The 13,114-nt window shown below is 51.4% G+C and overlaps 1 protein-coding gene across 1 annotated transcript in view; it reads left to right on the top strand.

Annotated features, from left to right (window-relative positions):
• The window catches only part of cubn (cubilin (intrinsic factor-cobalamin receptor)), a 33,356-nt gene that overhangs the window by 6,646 nt on the left and 13,596 nt on the right, over nucleotides 1-13,114 (top strand). The window contains exons 15-43 of the mRNA XM_084702810.1: nucleotides 21-202; nucleotides 457-619; nucleotides 867-1,057; nucleotides 1,300-1,456; nucleotides 2,339-2,514; nucleotides 2,616-2,781; nucleotides 3,101-3,326; nucleotides 3,594-3,724; nucleotides 3,968-4,157; nucleotides 4,339-4,499; nucleotides 4,642-4,820; nucleotides 4,978-5,134; nucleotides 5,816-6,006; nucleotides 7,130-7,289; nucleotides 7,373-7,554; nucleotides 8,097-8,265; nucleotides 8,620-8,801; nucleotides 8,955-9,111; nucleotides 9,353-9,469; nucleotides 9,698-9,811; nucleotides 9,987-10,115; nucleotides 10,267-10,399; nucleotides 10,479-10,684; nucleotides 10,891-11,072; nucleotides 11,185-11,377; nucleotides 11,483-11,680; nucleotides 11,973-12,119; nucleotides 12,291-12,481; nucleotides 12,837-13,005. Coding sequence (XP_084558936.1) covers nucleotides 21-202; nucleotides 457-619; nucleotides 867-1,057; nucleotides 1,300-1,456; nucleotides 2,339-2,514; nucleotides 2,616-2,781; nucleotides 3,101-3,326; nucleotides 3,594-3,724; nucleotides 3,968-4,157; nucleotides 4,339-4,499; nucleotides 4,642-4,820; nucleotides 4,978-5,134; nucleotides 5,816-6,006; nucleotides 7,130-7,289; nucleotides 7,373-7,554; nucleotides 8,097-8,265; nucleotides 8,620-8,801; nucleotides 8,955-9,111; nucleotides 9,353-9,469; nucleotides 9,698-9,811; nucleotides 9,987-10,115; nucleotides 10,267-10,399; nucleotides 10,479-10,684; nucleotides 10,891-11,072; nucleotides 11,185-11,377; nucleotides 11,483-11,680; nucleotides 11,973-12,119; nucleotides 12,291-12,481; nucleotides 12,837-13,005 — 4,899 coding nt within the window. The remainder of the gene's footprint in view (nucleotides 1-20; nucleotides 203-456; nucleotides 620-866; nucleotides 1,058-1,299; nucleotides 1,457-2,338; nucleotides 2,515-2,615; nucleotides 2,782-3,100; nucleotides 3,327-3,593; nucleotides 3,725-3,967; nucleotides 4,158-4,338; nucleotides 4,500-4,641; nucleotides 4,821-4,977; nucleotides 5,135-5,815; nucleotides 6,007-7,129; nucleotides 7,290-7,372; nucleotides 7,555-8,096; nucleotides 8,266-8,619; nucleotides 8,802-8,954; nucleotides 9,112-9,352; nucleotides 9,470-9,697; nucleotides 9,812-9,986; nucleotides 10,116-10,266; nucleotides 10,400-10,478; nucleotides 10,685-10,890; nucleotides 11,073-11,184; nucleotides 11,378-11,482; nucleotides 11,681-11,972; nucleotides 12,120-12,290; nucleotides 12,482-12,836; nucleotides 13,006-13,114) is intronic.

Below are 13,114 nucleotides of genomic sequence, written 5' to 3'. Positions count from 1 at the left end.
TCTAAAATCTGTGTCCCCAGTGTGTGGTGGCCAGCTAACCGCTCCCCATGGAAACATCAACTCACCCGGTTACCCTGGCAACTACCCCCCGGGTCGGGACTGTTACTGGATGCTGGACGTAGGCCCTGGCCTGCTCATCACCTTCGCTTTCGGAACACTCAGCCTGGAAAATCACCCCGACTGTGAATATGACTACCTGGAGGTGAGGCGTCATGGCAACGCTGAAGCAGTCTCACTGTGGACTAATGACTGAATGAATTAAAGAATGAACTAAGAATTAATGAATAAAGGAAGGAAGAAAGAAAGAAAGAAAGAAAGAAAGAAAGAAGGAAACAAACAAAGAAAGGAAAGGTGGAAGGAAAGTCAGCAAGAAGCTTCAGGGAGGTTTCAGGGAAGGGCAACTCTTTGGTGCTCTCTCTAACTGCCTTAACTAATCTGGGTTCCCTTGGGTTCTAGATCCGGGATGGTCTCCTCCCAGAGGACCCGGTTCTGGGGAAGTACTGCAGTTCCTCATCCCCCGCTCCAGTCCGGACCACGGGCCCTGCAGCCTGGGTCCACTTCCACTCTGACTTCATCACAAACGACAGAGGCTTCCACATCACCTACATAACCACCCCGTGTAAGACAAGACTAGTTTCTGTGGTCATAAGATTGAATGGAGGTTGTGTTTGTCATTCACACACACACACATACACACACACACAATTACACTCTTCTAACAGTAAAAACCTTTCAATCCACTCTCGGGGAGAGGTTTACCTAGCATTAGGATTTTTGTCAATCCTCTAAATTCGGTTTGTTTTCAATCCACTTCCTGTGTTGGTGATCAGCCTGACTTGATCTCCTGGTGCCTGTGTGTGTCTCAGCTGACCCCGGGTGTGGAGGGACTTTCACGGAGAGCGAAGGCATCCTCATCTCTCCTAACTGGCCAAACAGCTACGCCCACAACCGCCAGTGCATCTACGTCATCCGACTTCCTGTCGGAGAGGTGGTGTCCCTCAACTTCACTCACATGGACCTGGAGACACACAGCGGATGCCTGTTCGACTACGTGGAGGTAGGAGGCGGGCATCGTGTGTGTGTGTGTGTGTGTGAGTGTGTGTGTGTGGGGGGTGCTGATAAGAATGTGATTGTGTGTGGAGTTGTATGTGGAGTTGTTTACTGTCAAAGGGAATTATGAGAAGATGTATTTTGGTTTATGGGAATTGGGGGACTGTATTTACTGTATATATCCTACCTCCACCACCTCCTCCTTTTCCAACTCCTCTTCCTCTACCTCCACCTCCTCCCCCCTTCCAGGTGCGTGACGGTGCCAGCGAGACAGCTCCCCTGATCGGGAAGTACTGCGGCACCACCCTGCCTGCGCCCATCTCCACCACCTCCAACAGCCTCTGGCTGCGCTTCAAATCAGACAGCTCAGTCAGCAGGTCTGGCTTCAGGGCCCTCTACGAAGTCGGTGAGACCTCCACAAGAACGTCCATTTGTGCTGCACAGCATGGTATCGCCACATCTGAGAAGAGACTTGGGGTAGTCGGATGATTAGGATCCATGACGCCTTTGTCCGAAGCTGGGGCCGATAGGGAGTGGAGGTGGTGTAGCCATGTAGACTGGAGAGGCTGGTCTCTGCGGGTTAGAGATACCCTATCCTGGGCTCGGCCAAACCCTTATCTCATTGATCTCTCTCCTGGTAATGACGTTTTCCTTACCCCGACGCCTCCCTCCCCCCCAGCCCCCCTACTTCCAGCCCCCTGCAGTTAGACTGGGTGGGGCTGTGTGAGATGGAGATAAAAAAAGGCTTGTAAATTAAACTGACGCTCCCGTGAGTGTGTGTATGTGTGCATGCATGTGTGTGTGTGTATGTGATTTACCGTACCCATTATACAGGCATAGATGGTTCTGCTACGCTAGCACTTTTCCCTGTGATTAAACATGCTCTTGAACCGTGCAGAAGAAACCCTGAAGGTCAGCCAAGAGGGCTTTTTATGCCCGCATCCCTCCCTCCGTCCCCCCTCCGCGTTTCCCTTCATCCATCCATCCCCCGCCACCCTCCCTCCCTTCCATCCACCTCTCCACTCTGCAAACCCCCTCCGTCTCCCTGTGGTAATGGGGCGTCAGACGGCCTGCATTAGCAGGGCTGTGTGGAGTCCCGGTCTGAATATCTGATGTGCTTCCGACTGTGCGTGTGTTCCTCTTACGCGCCAGGGCCGTGCTGAAGGAAGCAGCAGGCCAAACAGTACTGGAAATGACCGGAATGTTCCGTGACAGAAAACTAAATTAACTCGTCCCTGTCCCGGCCTCACCCGAGTCCCCCTCTCCCTCCTCCTCCGTTCCTTCCCAGGTTGTGGTGGCACTTTCTCAGGGACGGGTCAGATTCGATCGCCCTTCCACCCCAACGCCTACCCCCACAACAAGGAGTGCGAGTGGGTCATCAACCAGCCCATAGGATACATCGTCACGCTCAACTTCCTGTCCTTCGACATCGAGGGTGGAACCTGTAGATATGACTTTGTGGAAGTATGTCGCCATGGAATGTGTGTGACGTTTCGACATTTGCTGCACATGCGAAACACGGAATCGGGGATGTCTGACCGAAAGATAAACAACCCTCTCTGTAGGTCCGAGATGGCTCCACGGTCAGCTCTCCTCTGATTGGAAAATACTGTGGCGGCACAGCACCCCCCATGATCCGGTCCACCCAGAGGTCCCTGTACATCCGCTTCAAGACCGACGCCTCGGTCAGTAACATGGGCTTCACAGCCGCCTACGACAGGGTCATGGATGGTAAGTCCTCTCTCCAGACAACGTGGTGTGTGGAGGAGATGTGTGAGGGGTTTATGTGGCGAGAGGATATTTTATTTTCCTCTTTGACCGTCTCCCCTCGTCGAGTGACGAAGTCCGTTCCTCTTATCCTCTCCCCTGTTCTTCCCGCCCTTTCTCGCTGTCTCTCTCCCCCTCTCTCTCTCTTTCTCTCCCTCTTTCTTTCGCTCTCGCTCTCTCTCTGTGTATCTCTCCTTTTCTCTCTCCCCCTGATCTCTCTCCCCCTCTCTCTCCTCCCCCTCTCTCTCTCCCCCTCTGTTTCTCTCCCCCCCCTTCCTCTCAGGTTGTGGGGGCACTCTCATCAGCTCATCCGGTTCCTTCAAAAGTCCCGGCCACCCCAACGGTTACCCGCACGGCGCCAACTGCACCTGGTTCATTTCCGGCGTCCCCGGCAACATCATCCGCCTCATGTTCACCTCCTTCAACATGGAGTACCATGTCAACTGTAACTTTGACTACGTGGAGGTGTATGACAACGGCACTGTGCAGACGGGCACCAAGATCGGCAGGTAAGCGACCATACGAAACCATGGCAACCTCAGTTTGGCCTATTGAACTACTCGGGTGGTAAAAAAGAATGGAAGTCAACTCCGAACTTTAAGGATTATTACCTTATCTTATTACCGAAAAAAAAAAAAATGCCTGTGTAATATTTTGGATATCCATTTTGAGTTTTTGTGATGACATTTAAGGATGTTTTCTTCTGTGTAGATTCCCAAACCTAATCTGAAGTGTTGTCTGATTTCCCCTGTGTGTGTGTGTGTGTGTGTGTTTAGGTACTGTGGGCGATCTGTCCCTCCCTCCGTAACCAGCACAGACAACCTGTTGACGGTGCTGTTTGTGTCAGACACCAGCCTGGCCATAGAGGGATTCGCCGCAAACTACATTTCCATCAATGCCACCACTGGTACAGAAACACAAATAAACACCCAAACATTTCTTGTGACATTTACATGGTTAATGGGGGCTCAAATGGGGGTTTAAACCTAGTGTACACATACACTTTCCAACGGTTAAATGGACAACGACAATGACGATTAATATAGAACTGCTCACACTCAGCCTTGTTGCATCACACATCTCCATCTCATCCTTCAACCTTGTTTTTCTCCCTCCCTCTCTCCCCCTCTTTCCCTCCGCTCTCCCTCAGACTGCAGCGAGGTGTTCACGGCTCCCACGGGAGAGTTCAGCTCCCCCAACTACCCCAACAACTACCCCCTGAACCGGGAGTGCATCTTCACCATCGTCGTGGAGCTCAACATGCAGATCATGCTGAACTTCACCGACTTTGAGCTGGAGGGGAACCTGCCCAGCTGTAGCTTCGACTACGTGGAGATCAGGTGAGAGAGGACGGGTTCACACCTCGCAGGGGAGACGAGTCGCCGTCTCGGGCTCAGGCTCTCTGGACTTGGAGTTGTCTTCATGTCGATGTTCTCTGTCTTGTCCATCTCTCTCTCTCTCCCTGTCTTTCTCTCTCTCTCTCTTTGTCTCTCTATCGCTCTCTTCTTTCCCCTTCTTCAGAGATGGAGGTTACGAAACGTCACCCTTGATTGGCAAGTTCTGCTCCAATCAGGGACCGCCGGTCCTGGTGTCTCATAGCAACCGCCTGTGGATCAAGTTCCGTTCCGACAACGCCGTCAATAGAAGGGGCTTCACAGCCCACTGGGATGGCACGCAGACAGGTGTGTGGGTGTTTGTTTGTGTACAGTATGTCTCCGTTAGCGCATACACCTTTCTAAATGTCCTTCAACTCTTCACCTACCGTAACGGTCTCCGACCACCTGCCGCCTCTTCTAAACCCCCCTCCCCTGCACTCTCCACCAGGCTGCGGAGGGAACCTGTTCACCAGCAGTGGAGCGTTCTCCTCACCAGGCTACCCCCTCCCCTACCACCCCAACGTGGAATGCTACTGGAGGATCCGGTCCAGCCAGGGCAGCCAGCTCCAGCTCACCTTCGGAGACTTCCACCTGGAGGCCGGCAGCTGTAGCTTTGACTACCTGGCTGTGAGGGACACACACACGCACGCACTCTCCACGACACCACGATGTTAGGGGGACGTCTTTAACGCTGGAAAGTCCAAAACAAACCAATACGTACAGTTTGGCTGAATGGGAAATGAACCGCATGTACTGTGTGTATGTGTGTGTGTGTACTATACAGGTATATGACGGGAATAGCACCAATGCTCCAGAGCTGGCCAAGCTGTGTGGAAATGTGATGCCTGCGCCCATCAACGCCTCCAATAACGAGCTCTTTGTTAAACTACGGACGGACAGTAGTGTCAGTGCAGGGGGCTTCTTGGCTTCCTATAGGACCAGTGAGTCACCACACACACTTTCATTCACCCCCCTCTGTCACACACACACACACACACACACACTTTATGACCCTGTTTATCCAACACACACACAGTCCTTGAATTCCCTAACGACTTCAACCTCACACTTAGACACGCAGTTCATAACAGAACCCAGGTTACCAACGTTGGCACGCAATCCCTTCCTTTGGTTTCCGTGGAAACGGCCAGGGTTATGTGAGGTTCACCAGGGAACCGCGCTGAAAACAAGCCGGCGCAATTGACGTTAAGATACTCTCTTCACAAAGGAATGTCAACTTTTGAGACAGGGCCACCTCTGTTTCATTCTCCCGGCTGTTGGTTCCTTTGGAAGGGCTGCTGAAAGGAGAGGAGGTCACTAGTGGAGTCTGTCTTGTTTAGTCCTGGCAGTGGTGCCCTTGCCAGCTTGGCATTCTTTCTGCTCCATGTTCTCGGTCTCTGACTCTCTAATGAAACCGCTAAGTAGGAGGGAGGTCGACCTGGCTCCTGCATTCTGTCTGACTTGGATCAAAACATCACGGGTAGACTCGGTGGTAGAGTTTAATTAAAATATCCACATGAAATGTCACAGCTACACTTTGCTTTGAGCTATCGAATTCTATTCACAGGACTGTATCCCTAAGTCAGTAACATTTAGAAAACCTTCTCTGTGTTGCCCCCTAGACTGTGAGGGTGTAGTCATTGGCAACAGGAGCAGAGGGGTACTAGAGTCCCTGAACTACCCCAACAACTACCCTTTCAGCTCCCTGTGCAGCTGGACCATCCAAGCCACCATGGGCAACACCATCAACTACACCTTCACGACCTTTGACCTGGAGAGAACAAGTGCCTCCTGTGCTTTCGACTATTTCAAGGTAACTCAAATACACACAGATTTCACACACACACACACACACACACAGAACCACACTGCATTAAGCAATTGGTAGGTTTCTACTAGGATGTGGGAATACGGTTTCTCACGTTTGTCCTTTCTGACAGTTTTCCATCAGTTGTAGCTAAAAACACATTTCTCTGGAATGCACTCCAGTTGTGGTCTGTCATAGAGTACGTACAAGGCAACAGCTCTGAATCCTGAGAACTTGCTTCATCCACACAAAGGAAATGTCTTAGGAAAGAAAACACCAGTGGGGGGGTTTTTCCGGGTGGCCCCCTCCGTTGCCATGACAACTCAGATACACATGACATCACCCACTGCTGGGTTAAAGACGGTTGTTCTGTGTGTGTGTGTAGGTTCCCTGGAGACTTTCATTTTTTTCCCTCTTTGTTGTTGGCACTCTTTAGCTAAGCTGATCTCATCCCGTGTGTGTGTGTGTGTGTGTATGTGTGTGTGCGCTTGTGCCGTGATAGAATGTCTGCAAAATAGAAACAGAATAATTGATCTCGGTTTCCCAGCATCTGTTCACATCAAAACAAACTTCTTCTGCGCTTCGAATGTATCTTCAAAACACAACTGTGGCCTTGCTGAAACAGATAGTTCTGTTTCAGGCCCCTGTTGAGTTTTGGCACGATGTCGAGTATTGTCATACGTATACCCTTGAGGTATGCAGCTGATGTAACAGTGAAAGATCCCATCGATAGAACAGACCCCCCTGAAGCATGTTCTGACTGTCTGCCACCCACAGCTAGCTGCACCACCTCGAGATGACACACTGTTCCTTCATTGTTTTGATTTGACAGACAAGTCTCCTCTAAGCTGACTTGTGTTCGTCACACTACTGTATCCTGACAGGAGTTTGAACACGTCCTCGGTTTTCTCCCTTCTCTCTCGGCCTTGGAATAGTTTCTGTCGTTCATCAACAGCTGGTGACGCGATCCAGAATATATTTGGACTCTGTTCAGGCTGTTTAAAAATGTATTGTTCAATTTTCTTTCCCTGTCTTTTTGTGAGCGCTTGTCAGATGTTTTAGGAGTCTTTGGCTGTGTCGTGTATCTTTGCGAAACTACAATTCCCAACCCGTCTCTACTTCCTCACAGCTCTACAATGGGCCTAACGCACAGGCTCCTCTGATTGGAACGTTCTGTGGGAACACGCCCCCTCCGGCCAACGCCACCTCTGGCTCCTCCCTCCACGTGGTGTTCCGCTCTGATTCGTCCATCTCACTGTCAGGGTTCCAGATGCTCTGGTATCAGAATGGTACGACCAACCCTGGAACAGGACAATTAATTAATTTGTGGTTGGTCCAATCAGATCCACTGACTCAGTGTCTCCCTCTACAGGCTGTGGTGGAGACTTGCTTGGTCCGACCGGTACCTTCCATAGTCCAGAGTACCCTGACAGGTACCCGATGAACCGTGAGTGTATCTGGTACATCAGCACAACCCCTGGCAGCAGCGTCACCCTCACCATCTACGAGTTTGACGTGGAGTATCACCCCAACTGCAACTACGACGTCCTGGAGGTGCGTGGTGGAGGACGTGGTGGCCGGGCCGGCTGAGAGGGTCGGTCAACCCTCTCACGGCTTTCTCTCTGTCTCTCTCTCTCTCTCTCTCTCTCTCTCCCTCCCTCTCTCTGTCTGTCTGTCTGTCTGTCTGTCTGTCTGTCTCAACACCCTGTGTTTCTGGTGCAGTGTTGTGTGGTGTCCACACTGACCCAGGCCCTCTGAGGACAGAGGGAGAGGGCAGAGTAGCTCACGCCAGTGGAATGCTGGCCCCCCCACGGCCCAGTGAATGGAGCTGGCAGAGCAGAATTGAGCTGGACACCACAGCTCAAAGCGCCAGAGAAAGACTGAGGCCGAGGGAGGGGGGTATCAAAGAGAGAGACACAGAAGGAGAGACTTGTAATGAAAGCCAGTTCCACAGACCAAGTCCTCACTAAGGGCACAGCCTGTGTCTGCTTTTCAATGGAACATAAACAACAACCTGTCCAGTAGTCTCACCAACCAGCCACCTCGGCCCCTCCCAACCCTGACCCCCTGCCCTTTGACCTTTGCCCTTGTCCCAGGTGTACGGAGGTCCCGACATGAGCGCCCCCCGCCTGGCCCAGCTTTGCACCACCACCTCCACCCCCCTGCAGGTGTCCAGCACAGGGAACCTGATCACCGTACGCTTCAAGTCAGACGATTACGTCAGCGGCCGAGGGTTCAACGCCAGCTGGGCCGAGCTCCAGGGAGGTGGGTGACCGCGGACGAGGGCGGCCAAGACATACGACCGCATTGTGTACCTACGAGCATGTCTTCATCTCTGTCATGAATGCATTCGTGAAGGCCTTTATTGTCATTACGCATTCAGTGTGCATGGCGGTCAAATGGCTGAGCGGTTAGGGAATCGGGCTATTAATCAGAAGTTCGATTCCCGGCCATGCCAAATGACGTTGTGTCCTTGGTTTCCCCTATTTGTATTTCTGGGAATGTCCCTGTACTTACTGTAAATCCCTCTGGATAAGAGCGTAAATGACTAAATGTAAATGCATGCAAACACATTGGCTGTGCCACGAACATCCACGTCACTATCTTTCCCTCTCCCAGGCTGTGGTGGGCCAGTGACCGCTCCCTACGGTGAGATTCACTCCCCATCTTACCCCAACAACTATCCCAACAACGTGGACTGCTCCTGGATGATCACCGTGGACGAGGGCCACCGCGTCCTCTTCAACTTCTCCGATCTGGACATCGAGATCCACTCCAACTGTCTGTGGGACTACGTGGCGGTGAGGAGAGCTCGAAGGAAGATGTAGAGCTCGGTGCAGAGGTGCATTCTGTCGTGGGACGCACGGGAATTGGAAGTCACGTTGCTCTCTCTCTCTCTCTCTCTCTCTCTCTCTCTCTCTCTCTCTCTCCCTCCACACCCCGTTTCTCTGTAGATCCACGACGGGCCGAGCGGCTCGTTTCCGTTGCTGGCTCAAGTGTGTGGTCAGGTCCATCCGCCGGCCATCATCTCCACTCAGAACATCATTTTCGTGCGCTTCCGCTCCGACAACAGCCGGAGTCACCGTGGCTTCAGCGCCCAGTTCTCCGAGGGTTGGTTCATAGCTGACGCTCTGTTTCTTCGTCAATCCATTTCCTTCCCTTTTTCTAAGCCAGTGGTGAACAATGTATTTCTTTGTCCCTCAGTTTTGTGGTATATTTTCTCACGGGGCGCTATCAATGATTTGTTTTTGTTTTCATGGCCATTTCTTCATCAATATCCAGTGACTTTAGTTTTCATTCAAGTTTTGTTTGGAAAGCGTGGAAATTGTTTGTTTCTTTATCCTCCTTTCAGCTTGTGGAGCTACCATCTTGACTGACGATATGGGTGGAGCCATTGCCTCTCCTCGGTACCCTGCTGCCTACCCAGCCAATCAGAACTGCAGCTGGATCATCAGAGCCCAGGAGCCATGTGAGTCAGCCAATCAGATATCTATACAGATATCCTGTACCAACAGCATCATAGAACACACATTAACCTCATGCCATGTTGACCCTTGATGGCGAACAGTCTTTATTTAAACAGTAGACACTGTAGATTCCATATCATACCTCATATAAGATAAATTCCTTATTTTGTTGTTAAATGTAAAAATTGTGTGACTGGTTTAAGTGATGCTGTGACGTCTGCTCTTCACAGTCAACCATGTGACCTTGTCCTTTACTGACTTTGAACTGGAGATGAACAACGCAAACTGTTCCCATGATGTAGTGGAGATCCTGGATGGAGATAACTACCAAGCCCCAACTATCGGTAGGGATCTCAGAGAAGTGTAGAATCACCATGGGTGACTACATTTCATACCTACTGTACTTTATTTACATGTCACTTACTGGCATTAATACTGTACAGCACAGCAAAAATACAATCATTTTACACTGCAACAATCTCCATCTTTTTATTTTGCGACGTTTTTTTTCTGTCTCAGGTCGTTACTGTGGAAGTGAAGTTCCACACCCTCTAACGTCGTTTAGCAACGCCCTGGTTGTCAAGTTCATCTCAGACTCGTCTGTCGGACGGAAAGGCTTCAGAGCCACTTACTCGGCCTCCACTTCAAGTAAACTATGTTCTGCTGTCACCAAACCAGCCCTGAGGTGGCCATAATCACTGATCATTTATCTTCCTTCCTCTCTTCTCATCCCCTCCCATCTCTCTCATTGTATCCCTACTCCCCCCTCCCCTCCCCTCTCCCCACCCCTCTCCTCCAGGCTGTGGAGGAGACTTATACATGGAGACAGGGGCCTTCAACAGTCCTAACTACCCTGACACCTATCCTCCCAACGTAGAGTGTGTCTGGACCATCACCAGTTCTCCAGGCAACCTCCTTCAGCTCTCCTTTATGTAAGTCTCCTATCTCCTCATGCTGCTATATCATATATAACTATATCTATAAACAATGTGTCTTCTCCTCCCCTGCCAGAGCGTTCCAGCTGCAGCAGAGTTCGGGCTGCAACAATGACTTCCTGGAGATCCGCGAGGGCAACTCTGCAGGCGCTCTGGTTGGCCGGTTCTGCGGGGACTCCCTCCCTTCCAACTACACGTCTCTCATTGGCCACATCCTCTGGGTCAAGTTCCGCTCTGATGCCTCCGTCAGTGGATCTGGCTTCAGACTGGCCTTTTCTCATTGTGAGTGTGTGTGTGTATGCGTGCAAAAGTGTTTGTGTCAACTCATTTCCTAATGTCTTCAGAGTCTAGAAAAAAAACATATTTGGTATAGTATATGTATGACAATATTACTGATGAATACTTTATCTCTCTTTCTTCTCCTCTTCTTCATTTTTCTAATGTTCTTCCTCCTCCTCCTCTTCTTCACTCCCCACCTCCACCTCCAGTGTATGGTAATGACATCACTGGAGAGTCCGGGCAGCTGGCGTCGCCCCTGTATCCTCGTACGTACCCCAGCAACGCCGACTACCGCTGGACCATCACCGTGGACGGAGACAGCTACGTCCAGATACGCTTCCTGGACATTGACATCGAGGACCTGTACGACTGCTACTACGACAATCTGAAGGTATGTGCGTGTGTGTCTGTGTGGGTATGTGTCTTGTGTGTCTGTGCGTGACTGTATGTGTACGCGTGTGCGTGGTTCCCTCGTCTCTGACCTCCCCGTGTGACCACCTCAGATCTTCGATGGCCCCAACGTGCACGCCTACCCCCTGGGCACGTTCTGTGGCGTGAGAACGCCCCCCTCAGTCACCAGCTCCGGGAGCACCGTCACCCTGGAGTTCCAGTCCGACAACGTCATCGGTGGGAGGGGCTTCCTCATCGAGTGGACGGCCATACAGAACTCTGGACCCCTGCCCACCATAGCACCAGGTCAGAATCGCCGCTTCTCAGCCTGAATACATTTCTCGTGTGTGTGTGTGTGTTTGTGTGTGTTTTCCTATCCTTATGGGGACATCTCCATGTTTCTGCCCTCAGGAGCTTGTGGTGGGGCTCTGATGCCCGGTGACACCCCCAGGTTCATGTTCTCTCCTGACTGGCCGGAGGTGTACCCTCTCAACCAGGAGTGCACCTGGGTGATCCGCTCTCCTGACTCCACCGTGGAGTTTAACCTCCTGTATCTGGACATGGAGGACTATCCCAACTGTTACTTCGACAGCTTGGTCATCAGAGATGGTCAGTCGCCACGACTACACACACCCGGCCCTCTAAGACTTTAATCAAATTGTATTATTTTGATTATTTTGAATGTAATCACATTTTATTATTTATTATGAATGTGATTATAAGCAATTTAACTTAAACAAAGACAAGACAAGGGATGGCATACAAATGACTTATCTCTGCTCTCAACATCGCAGTGCACAGTTACTACAGCTATTCAGTCTTCAGCATGTCCCGCACGTCATCTATTCTTCATTGGAACACGTATTTCCTGTGTTGGCATGTTGGTCTTTCCCTCCCCCAGGTGAGACCAACCTGTCTCCCCTGCTGGCCACCGTGTGTGGTCGCCAGCTACCTGGTCCCATCCACTCCAGCGGAGACTCCATGTTCCTGCGCTTCACCTCCGACGGCAGCCTCAGCGGCCGGGGCTTCAACGCGTCCTACTCCAAGGGTACGTATTCATACGACCCCTTTTTACAAGCAGTGTCTCAGAGGCCTTCACATACGGCCCATAGAGCCGCACCTAGACCGACCTAACACCCTCAAGGTCGAAGCCGGTTGAGTTTGAAAGCTGGATGTTTCGTTCCTTTTCAAATGTTTCCGTACGTGTCCGTCGAGCCAGGCTGCGGGGGTCTCCTGCATGCGGACAGGGGGGTTCTCTCCACCCCTCGCTACCCCCAGAACTACCAGCCGGATCTGGACTGTAGCTGGCACGTCATGGTCACCCCTGGGTTCCGCGTGTCCGTCAACTTCGAGACCCAGTTCCAGATCCAAGGCTTCGGGAGACTCTGCAGCACTGGAGACTATGTGGAGGTACGTCCAGAGCACTGGGGAACCGGACTGGTGAACGAGTCTACTCTGAGGATAATACATGTGTACTTGAATCTGTGTGGTATCTGTCAGTGCTCATGGCTGCAGTTTAACTGCCTAATTAGTCGCGGGTTGGGATGACAGGCGAACTAGGTTATTTATGTTGGAATGAGGGAAAGCGAGGGAGCACTTTTGAAAGCTACAGCAGCGCAGCACGGAACGCTCCACACCCTCGATGCTTTCTGCAGATTCGATATCCACACAGTAAGTGATATTGATTGTAATGAGATCCCTCCACTTTACCCCTCTGATCCCAACACACACACACACACACAAACACACACTTGGTCTCCTCTAGCTGAGGAATGGTCCAGACGTCTCGGCCCCCTCCATCGGGGGTCGTTTGTGCGGGGCGAGCCCCCCCTCCGTTATCCAGACGACAGACAACGACCTGCACGTCCGCTTCGTGTCGGATCACACCAACGAGGCCGTCGGCTTCAAGTTGACCTTCGAGGCCCACAGCTTGGGTAAACTCCTCCCATTTGTCCCGGGCACTTGAAGTGTATGGTTACTCTCTTATCACACAATTCTACCAGGTTTATAAAAATAGCATCGGCAATCAGGAGCATGCATGAA

Source organism: Hypomesus nipponensis, chromosome 8 (assembly GCF_054491055.1).
Source record: "Hypomesus nipponensis isolate SF chromosome 8, ASM5449105v1, whole genome shotgun sequence".
Taxonomy (NCBI): Eukaryota; Metazoa; Chordata; class Actinopteri; order Osmeriformes; family Osmeridae; genus Hypomesus; species Hypomesus nipponensis.
Note: the sequence above shows the minus strand (reverse complement) of the source record. Positions and strands in the feature narration are given on the sequence as shown.